Source organism: Rutilus rutilus (genome assembly GCF_951802725.1).
Source record: "Rutilus rutilus genome assembly, chromosome: 4".
Lineage (NCBI taxonomy): Eukaryota > Metazoa > Chordata > Actinopteri > Cypriniformes > Leuciscidae > Rutilus > Rutilus rutilus.
The window spans coordinates 10,123,614-10,134,745 of NC_140212.1; the positions used below are offsets into that span (position 1 = coordinate 10,123,614).

General features: G+C 38.7%; 1 protein-coding gene across 1 annotated transcript in view; it reads left to right on the plus strand.

Annotated features, from left to right (window-relative positions):
* tmem178bb (transmembrane protein 178Bb) overlaps positions 1–4,029 on the plus strand; it is a 75,073-nt gene extending 71,044 nt beyond the window's left edge. Inside the window, exon 5 of the mRNA XM_084406432.1 lies at positions 3,026–4,029. Coding sequence (XP_084262558.1) covers positions 3,026–3,276 — 251 coding nt within the window. The 3' untranslated portion in view covers positions 3,277–4,029. The remainder of the gene's footprint in view (positions 1–3,025) is intronic.
* The last annotated feature ends 7,103 nt before the right edge of the window (positions 4,030–11,132 follow it).

Sequence of the window (11,132 nt, forward strand, 5' to 3'; positions counted from 1 at the left end):
ATATAGCACTTTTAAAAAAAACAAGGGTTTACCAAAATGCTGTACAAGCAATAATTAAAATAAAACAATAACCTGGATTATGGCAAGGCGACTGGGTCAGAGTATCTCTGAAAGGGCTTGTGGGTTGCTCCTGAGGAGCAAGGAGGGACAAACCGACGACAGTGTGTGAGGAGCCAAAGCTCATCGATGCACGAGGGCAACGAAGACTATCCCGTCTGGTCCGAGTCACACAGCGCATCGCAACTCTGCTGTGTACAGGGCTGTGCAGCCGCTGACCAATCAGAGTGCCTATGATGACCCCCATCCACCTTCAGACCTTGGAGCAGTGGAAGAAAGTTGCCTGATCTGAAGGGTGCCGTTTTCACGTGGACGGCCGTGTACGTGTGCTCCGTTTAGCTGGGGAAGTGAAGGCACCAGGATGCACTGTGGGACGATGACAAGCCGGTGAGGGGAGTGTGATGCTCTGGGCAATGTTCTGGGTATGGCCATTCATGTTGACATAAATTTGACATGTGCCACCTACCTAAACATTGTACACCCCTTCATGACAATAGTGTTCCCTGGTGAAAGTGGCCTCTTTCAGCAGAATAATACACCCTGCCACACTGCACATATTGCAGGAGGAGTTCAAGGTGTTGCCCTGGCCTCAAAGTCCCCAGATCACTATCCAGTTGAGCATCTGTGGGATGTGCTGGACAAACAAGTTCGATCCACGGTGGCTCTACCTCGCAACCTTCAGGACTTGAAAGACCTTAATGTCTTGGTGACAGAGAGCACAAGACACCTTCAGATATATATCCTCTAACATCCACTGTCAGCCATAAAGCTCAATAATGACATTATTTTCTATTTAGAGCTGCTTTACAGCTAAATTTGAATTCTCTTGTTTGATGAAGTTTGCATCACTGACTTATTTTCCTGTGTATAAAGCGCTATATAGCCTAAATAAAGGTGACTTAACATGAGATACTGCATAGTGCAGTAGTCAATAATTCCTACGCAAGTCACCCCAAGACTGCATTAATTAATGAATGACAGCCAGGAAGCCAGCATTAAAGCGATTATGTAATATCAATTATCTCCTGATCTCTTATCTCACTTTACGGCAAGCAATATTGAGTCTGGTCTTTTGAACGCACCCACAAGCTCATCACCTCACTGCACAGATGCTCACACCAGTCAACACAGCCTGTGGCCTGGTTACTGTGCGTTCTGATATTCTGTTATTCACAGGAAGCGGCTGACTTGTTTTGCGTCACTCTCTCTGCTCTCATAAGAGTGGCGGAGCACCATAGAGAGCAAAGCGGAGACGCAATTAAGATGTGCACTGGATTAATGTAATGCCCTATGTCTGAATAATGAGATGGCAATTAAAAACCCAATTAAGATGCTAAATTATAAAGGCAGAAGGAGCACTGAGGGTCAGATTATGGCAGGATGAATCACCTCTGAATGTTTGCTCAGTCACATGGTGCAGGAAAATGAGTTTGTTAACGACTGGCATTTTACGACAACGTTATCTATACTTGTGTATACTTGTACTTACTCGACATGTGGATAGAGCTTGTAATGCATGTAACAAGCAAGACTCAAAAGAGTTATGCTAAGTTTGCTATTGGATGATTAAATGTCACTGCAATGTTATGTAATAACGTAACACTAGCTTTGTTCCAAAACCTACTGAGTAAATATTAAGTATTACTGGCAATCAATGCAACATTTTAAGGTGCATTTCCAAAGAAATGAAGATTACAAATAGTAGGCAGCGTAAAGATTATGATGTGAGTAAAGCTAAAATGTTAAAATAAAATTAAAATAATGCTCCAATTGGAATCACAATTGGACTTGCCTAATTCAATTACAAATACAGTATAAGCTTTTTCTTTTCTTTTTTTTTAAGAAGTCTCTTATGCTGATTTGGTGCTCAAGAAACATTTCTTATTTTATTATCCATGTTGAAAGCAGTTGTGCTGCTTAATATTTTTGTTGCATGTCATGATAAAGGATTCTTTGATTAGTAGAAAGATGAAAAAAACAATGTTTTTAAATAATGCTTTATAATAATGAAATAATGCTTTATAATGTATGCTTTTGTACCATTATAAATGTCTTTACTGTCGCTTTTGATCAATTTAATGCATCCTTGCTGAAATAAAGTAGTAATTTCTACTAAAACACAAAAACATTTGAAACTATTTGAATAATTTTTGTTCTCCAGTCTTCTAAATTTCATTCATATTTATTTGTGCATGTATGCGCAGTCTAAAATATAGCTACTCTAAAATTATGACAAAAATGATATAAGCAGCAATGCATATCTATAAACATGAATTATGCAGTTGAACAATGTTTGATTATAAGTCTGTCTAGCATTGTTTTGGAATGATATGATATGAGAAGGTACTCTCTGTGGTTTTTAGAGGACTTCAGTCCTGCGTTTAAGAGGTCACTCAGAGGTCTTAAAAGAAGGTCTGTTTTAAGCCTCTGTCTTGGGGATCAAACAACCTTTTGACTCAAGATATGCCATCTCCGAATCAATCTGTCTCGTTAAACTTGACATCTTAAGTGTTTGTTCTCTAGTTGGGACCATCACTTACAAGCTTGCACGGTCTTAAAATACTCAGCTGGAGAGTTTCTAGACTGAATGATGCCAAAAGAACAGGATCTTCTGATGTATGGTCCTGAGTGTTTTGACTCTGTGGAACTCTGCTTCTTGGTCAGTTTGAACGAGTAGGCCTAACAGCGGTCGGATTAGCTCTCAGTACCGACAAGCGAGTCTACTAAAACGCATTCATAAAGTTCCATAAAAATTGACCAATATCTGTGCATTTTATTTGATGAAAACCTCTACAGAAAGATTTGCAAATGTCGACAGAACTAGAATTCAAAATTCTCTCAAAATCAGCATTGGAAATGTATTCAACTCAGGCTGGGGTGTTGCTTTAGAAAGTACACACTCATTAGGTTTTTGGAACAAAGCTGCTGAAATAATCTGCTGATTGTCTTTCTCTTTTTTTTTTTTTAGGCACATTTTGCATCATTTCCTTGTGTACCTGTGTAGCAGGCATCAACTTCGAGCTGTCCCGTTACCCTCGTTACATATACGGCCTGCCAGACGACATCAGTCACGGTTACGGTTGGTCAATGTTCTGCGCCTGGGGTGGTTTGGGCCTGTCCCTCATCGCTGGCTTCTTCTGCACACTGGCGCCCTCCATACAGCCGATCCCTCGCTCCACGTGCCCCAAATCTCGCCAAGAAAACGGCACCGTGTGTTAAGAGACGGCCTCTGAAAAACCCCTAGCCCGACGTGTGCAGCTGGACAATTGGGGGACAAAAACGCATCGAAAAGACCATAACTGAAGATTAAAATCATAAATTCATTTAGAATCATTTCTAATCTCACCAAACAGGCCACAAATGCCATTTTTTAACCATGTGTGTGAATTTACAACTGAGTGTCCTGATCGTTCAAAAGAAATAAAAAATACCACGAATAATTGTAAAGATAATATATCGGTGGGCCTTTCCGTCATCAAGATCCTGCACAGAAAAAGTTTGTTCTGTCGATGTTGTGACTTTAGTGAGCACAAGAAAACGGTGACGAATGAAGTAAAAAAAAAAAAAAAAAAGACAATGTTGCTCATTCCGACACGGACGGATGGATATTGACATGCAGACTGATGCCTAAAAACTGCCAAAACCTGGAGACTATGGTATTTGCATCTGGACGGCATATGTGCAAGTATGGAGGTCCAGTGCCAATGTTTCAAGCCCAGGGACCATGAGGCCCTTTCACATGAGAGGACAATGAATTTGATGCGATTTGGATCTGTTGTGGTTAATCGGCTGATTTGTCTCGGGCCCTGGAGACTATCACAATGCCTCTTGGGACGTGGCTAAAGGATCTGCTCGTGTATAAACGAGCATCTCTGGACGTTTTCAGGAATTGGAGATGCCTGCTCGTGACGTTATATTGCTCCCGCTGTACAGCAAATTGTAAAGAGAAAAATAATACCTATAATACTCCAGAAAAGAAAAAAACATCTGAATGGGAGGGACATTGGAGCATTTTCCATGTTTCATTTCTTATTCATATCCAAATGGTATCAGCGGACATTTCTAACATGCTTTCAATTTTATTATGTGCTTCTTTCTCAGTTTTTTTTTTTTTTTAGTAATTACAGTCATCATCAGTGTGAATGAGTGTGTAGGAAGCGTGTGCAAATTATGTATTATTGATATGTGTGGGTGAGAGAGAGTGTTTTGTAGTCTCCATACAATCACACAATCCCAACCCAACAACAGAAAAAATAATAATAATGCATAAAATCAAAAACCTGCCTTGGGGGAAATAAGGTAGGCTCTTTTGTTAAACCAAGAATTACTGGAAAGGAAAGATTCTGAACACTTAGTCCCTGTAGACACGTCTGACGTGGTACACACAGACAGAAACACAACTCAACATCACACTGTTACTGCCTTAAGCTTGTCTGCAAGGAGGAATATATGCCATTTGATGAGAACGCATGCTGACTTCTCTTCTGAAAGCATCTACGCGCTGACAAAAGAAATCCTCATTTGAATCCAACTTCTTCCTCTGTTTCACTGTGCGTTTCTTTACTCAAAGGGGACTCCCAAAACAGGATGGGGTATGTAAGTGCCTCCTGATTACATGAGACAGCAGCGGTGCACAAAAGAGATACATCTGAAGAATCGTGACCTCCAAATGGAGGATGAGCGGCAAGCACAAGCTTAATACAATCCCTAAGCCAATATGCGATTGGTTCCCTCAAGTTTTTTTGCATTATTTCTCTTCTCATGCATTCGTTCTTGCCATCAGAAACGTTTTAATACCCATGTCATATGCAACGAACACATGAACAACCACTCGAGCAGCGTGTTATGATGGGACATACGCGTCGAGGGTCATTGGTGAATCGGCACACTCATTCAAACATGCCAAAAACCTACGCTAGGACATTTAGCTTTGCCGCAAGACCATGTTTACAGATTTCTAGAAGGGAGATTTGCCAAAACCATCTGCCAGGTCTTGTTCATAGACTTTCTCAGCTCCTTACGTTAGCATGATGGTCATCGGCTCAACCAGCAGTTAACCTGGTGTCCGTTTAAATCTTGGTTTTGTCAATCTTTAGGAGTTCACCATCATATTTAGAAAGCCTGTTTCAACCATGGACTCAAAAAAAAAATATATATATATATTTTTTTTTTTGACTCCCAGAATTGTGAGGGGACTTTTTTCTCAGAATTGCGAGTTTATCATAAAATTAAGATTTTTTTCAGAGAATTGTGAGATATAAACTCCACAAAACTAAAGTCCAAATGGCAAGATATAAACTCTTATTGTGAGAAAAAAGTCAGAATTGTGAGATTCTCGCAGTTAGCTTTATTTTTGATTCTGTTGCGGAAACAGGCTTCCATATAATATAGATGGCTTCCAAGCCAATTCATGTGTATTTGATGGGGTTAAATAATGAAAGCATCCAGTCTTAGTACCGCAGTAACATGACAGACTTAACCAACCATGGAAAGATTCTGGTAAAATCATTAAATTAATTTTAAAAAAAGTTGAAAACTGGAAATTAAAATTGGTCAAAACTTAAAATGTATATTTTTTCTCTTCTGGCATAATAGACCAATGTAAATTGATGACTTTCATTTCACTCACATGTATATTCATGGTTCAGTGTGTCCAATCCTGCAGAGTTTAGCTTACTTTAAAAACCTGCCAAGTTGCTAGTAATCCTGAACACCTTGATTAGCTGCTTCAGGTGCGTTTAATTAGGATTGGAGCTAAACGAGAATGTTGCGTCCCTCTAAGGGTACGTTTACACAACAACGGCATGCTTAAAATGGAGAAGTTTTTCCTTTGAGTTTTCCGCCTTTAGATGACACCATTGTCAAAATGGTCCCCATCCACGAAAACGACTAAAAACACTGTATTCTGCTGCCAGGCCATTAGATGGCGATGAAACACTGTAGACTGAACACGTAATACGCATGTGCGTGACGTCGTCGTCTTCAGAGATTAGCGTTTTTATTGTTTACACGGAGACCGTTTTCAAAAGCGCGCACTTTGAAACCCGTTTTCAAAACTTTGCGTTTTCAGGCACCCAAAATGCAAACGAACGGCCAAAGCGCATACAAAGTTTTACATTTTTAGACGAAAACGGTGTCGTGTAAAACAGCCCCTAAAGCATAAATATCACCTGCTTCAAAATAGCAATAGCAAGAAACAAAGCACCATGGTACTTCAGTTCCTTTAACAACCATCAATTGGTTGCAAAAGAAACGGCAGGTCGTCATCCATTTTGAAAGTGTTTTCATCACATCGTTCGTGATACAGGTTGCCGAGTGAGTTTCGCAGAGCTGTGGCAAACTAAAGGCTGTAAGCCATTTCAGAATTAAACATCCCAGCAACTTCCAAACTGCGCTTGTCAAACCATTTCATGGGGTCTTTCAACACAATTTTCATTTCTCCTCCACCAAATATGAGTTCAGCAGTCTTCACTGAGAGCGTTCACAGGTTTCTGACATATGTATGGGTGCTCTGGGTGATTTGTGTGGCAGTATTCACGAAAAAAGACATTGTTGCATGCTGACAATGCAATTGGCCATGAAATTACATAACTTCAGAAGACTTCTCCACACTTTCCAGAAGCAGAGCCTAAAGACAAATCGACGAAACAAACTCCACAGTGCTTGATTACAATATGCATGCAACAGAAAACATGCATAAATACACAATAACAATCTGTTTTCAGAGGCATCTCGCAATAAGCCCATCTGGCCTTATATAAGATAGTGTTCCTTGACACACTTAGGAGGAAAATATTTATTTCAGTCCACGGATTACGCTCCTAGGCGAAGACATAAATGGGGTCAGCCGCTGGTTGTACTCAACATTTCTCTCAAATAAACCAAAACGCCATCCTTGCACGGTCCTACTTGAGAAATAATATTGAAAAAAATGTTTCCTTCTTCAATAAAGCAGAGGGGGGTGTTCAATCACGGAGTATAAAGACACCAAAGAGCACCGAAGGGCAGATGCCTGCATCAGATGCCAAGAAGAAAGACTTAATTGGGTAGTGAACAGGTAGTGAACTGCATTGCATTAGCTTCGTATGGATCATTGTGATGCTTATAGTGAAATGTTTCAGTCAGTCTTATAAAAACTAGAGCAATGAATAAAAACTAACAGTCGCTTTTTAAGGACTCTCCTCAAAGATCATAAAGCGTTGGGCATGTAGGTGATGAATGGGCTCAGGATCAAATATTCCCTTATTCATGAACACACTCCACATTATATTCACACAAATGTGTTTACATCACAGCCAACAGTTGTCAGCCTTTCTTTCTTTCTTTCTTTTTTTTTTTTTTTTGAGTGGGTGGGATGGGAAATAGGAGTGGGAATATTTTTGTCTTCAAAATGTAAAAATATAAATGAAAAAAAGTAGCAGAATCGGTGAGACTGCAACTTTTTTAATGGGACACTGAAGACTAAAGGTTCTTTTTCATCAGTAATGTGTCTGTTGAGTACCTGAAAAAAAAAGAAAAAAATACAACTGTAAAAAAAAAGTTTAAGAAAAAAAAAAAAGAGAGAAAATAAATCCTGGAAAATGTTAAAATGTGGAATGTAATATCATTACAAAATAAAATCTCATTGTTGTGTTCATCTGTATTGTATATTTACCTGTGTATTGTACTGACCTTTATATTTCCAGGCAACATTTTTTAAAAAGGGTAACACTTTACGATAATGTTCAGTTAGTTAACATTAGTAATCATGAACTAACAAAAGCATTTTTTTACAGCATTTAAAAATGGTAATTGGTAAATAGACTATTTTTCACAGTTAATTCATTTTTGTTCATAATACATTATATTAATTTCTATAATTTGAAATGGTAAACGTGTATATGAACATTAACCTAGATTAATAATTGCTATGAAAGAATTGTTTATTTTTAGTTAATGCGTTAACAAATGTTCAATTCTGTAAAGTGTTACCAAACGAAAAAAAAAAAGGCTAGCGAGACAAAGATCAATGAAGTTCACTTGCTGACATTTAAGGCATCCTTGGCAACAAATATGATGAGGTTATTATCTGATCAAATCTGCAAACCGCTGAAATGGATCCAGAGAAAGTCGAGAGAGAAAAGTACAAGGATGAAAAATAGGGGGCAAACTCATCAAACGTGATAAATGAGAGCCGAGGAGGAGGCAGAAACTAACTAGCCTTCATACTAGCATTGTTGGCTAAGAACGTACAAAACAAAAACAACTTACAGGCTAATTTAAAGAGATGAAAAGCCTGTGTTTGAGGATTGATGAATACTTCATGAATTCATTTAGAGCGAGAGCGCTGCTATGAATAAGCACCTCTGATTAGGACGGGCCCGTGTGCGCTCCATCAGGCCTCTTGAGACAATGAGTATCGACAGAAACACCAGCATTTGAACTGGGGAGCGTTTAGATCCCTGCTCAGAGACGCTCAGAACAATGCTTCTCAACTGCTGGAGAGAGACCCAAAATGGGTCACAGGCCTAATCTGAAGGGGGAAAAAAACAATGCAAAGTGCTAATTATACAATGCGACTAACCACATAAAAATGAACTGGCGTGTGAAATGTGAAAACACTTCCGACATGTTTTATTGTTGACGTCCAGTGGAACTCTATTATAGTCAGGTCCATGTCGACACGGACAGGTTGTGAACAATCCACACGATCATTATTACATTAATTAGAGGTTCACTTGCAACAAAGATGACGGGAATTAGTGGATGCCAAAAGATTGAAACCATCAACATTTAATAATACATTTAGAACCCAAGCACTGAGTTTCATAATAAAAATTACAGTGTTGTCATTTGTACACTAAACCCCTACCTTTTCTGATGTCAAAAGGGACCCAATGTAAAGTATGGGTTCTGAAAAAGAGGTTTTATGAAGGTAAATTTGAGACCAACTAAATAAAATGTTATGACAATACGTCGCTCTGTTCTCTAAATGTAAATGTCTAGGGAGAAACACAACTACACAGGTGTTTTAGCAACACTTCTTGCAACTTGCAATTTCTGTGAAAATTACCAAAATGAAGTGAGTTTATGGTTAAAACATGAACAAATATCTGCCAATGGGCTCAGAAAAATCGACGTAATTCACAGGGAAGTTTTCATAACTCGTTGACAGATGTTTGTTCAGTTTTTCCAGACTTCATTTTTTACATTTGCATCTCAAGTGAATGCATCTTCATTTAAAGATGTTTGTAATGGAAAGCAGAACAAAAATACTGGGAAAGCCATAACTTAATAAATGTAAGACTTTCTGCTCTGATTTAAGAGCTTTTTAAGACCCGCAGAAACCCGGTCAAAAAATATGATTAGGTTATGATTCAGATCAGCGTTATTTCAGTAATTATATACAATTATATTTGTTAATATTTTTAATTAGCTTGTATTTCTTATGTTTTCAGTTTTCATTAGGGGCCACGCATCGAAGGTGTGTGTAAATCTATGGGAAAGTAGCTTGTGGGAAAGTTATGAAATTTGGCACACAGATAGAGGACAGTCTGAACTCTCACCATAGCAAATTTTAGAGTATCTAACTCAATCCCTCTTAACTGTTCTAAGTTGTACGCTAATAACGCAGGAAACTAAATCTTTTTTCCTGATCCCTGGCTCAAGCCGATTCGATTACACCTTATGACGTCATTTTCCATCATAAAAATTTTCCAGCCATTTAGATTTTTCCAAAAAACCTGCTTTTTCAAACTCCTATGCTGCGTTCCAGTCCAAAACTGTCATGCCCTTCACTCGCAAACTTCCCTCCGTCTCGTTCACTCGGATGTACGTCATTGCGAGTGCCCACTACTGGCGGAAACTGCAATGGGCTGAACTGGAACGTCCTAAGCCCTTGATCACTTGGAATCAGCTGTGGAGTTGATTTATTATTTACATTTTTTTTTCCTTTAAGAATTTGTTTAATGCAGCATCCAAATGTTTATGTGTGTTTGGGTTGTTTTAAACAAAAAAAATATATAATTAATATATCATAGAGTTGTCTGTTGTGGTGGTGATTAGATGAGATATGTGGTGACGTCACAATCGTACTGCATTGTGGGACATATAGGTGCCTGAAGTGTACATTTGAAGCAGACTCGCTCCCTCGGTCAAAATCGAGGGAACGAGGGTCTGTCCATATAAACTTCCCTCGTCCAATTCACGAAGTGGAACGCACTTCAAAATGGCGGCAGGGATTCCCCCAAGGGGAAGTGCTTAGGGAAGTTCGCAAGTGCGTGTCTAAAAGTGGACTGGAACGCAGCACTAGACTGTTGCTCTGATTTTCACGGAACATTGAACCGGATCGTCTTCAGAACATGCTGACAAAAAGCTATGGAATTCAAGTTGATTCGTCAAATAATCTAATAACGCGTGAATGTATTCGACAAAAAGCACTCCAAAACGGACGTGAGGGTATATCTCCACAACACTTTAACTTATTCTAAGTAAACTTGGTGTGCGTTATGACAACCTTGACCTGAGGGTATTTGCACAGTTTTGGCACAGTGCCACCTAGTGGTTAGGAGATATGAAAAATAGATTTTTATATATTTATTAATTAACCAGGTAAGTCAGTTAAGAACAAGTTCTTATTTTCTACAACAGCCTGACTCATAACTTCTGAATTGTTTGGCCAAAAAAATTAAATAATGACGAAACAGGTCTCTTTAGATTCAGTGCAGCATGCAGAGTCAAATGATTCCCAAATTTCTCAGAATCCCAAAATTGGCCATTTTGATTTTTGTCATAAAATGCTGTTTTAAAAACATATTGGCGTATTGTTACGGAACCCTGTAGGTCTTCAAAACAATCCCTCGAAGGTATTCATAGTTGAGGCAAAATAATTAAAAAATGTTAAATTTGCAAAAAAAAAAATGTTTACATACACACATATATATTTTTTAACTAATATGATTAGAGAACCACTGGCCTAGACTAGAGCGCTTCCAGATCCTGCCTCATTGAACTAATTACACCATTAAATAACGCTGTTATACATATGCAAATCATCTTAAGGTGATAGAACGGAAATGAGCCACTCAATCATTCAG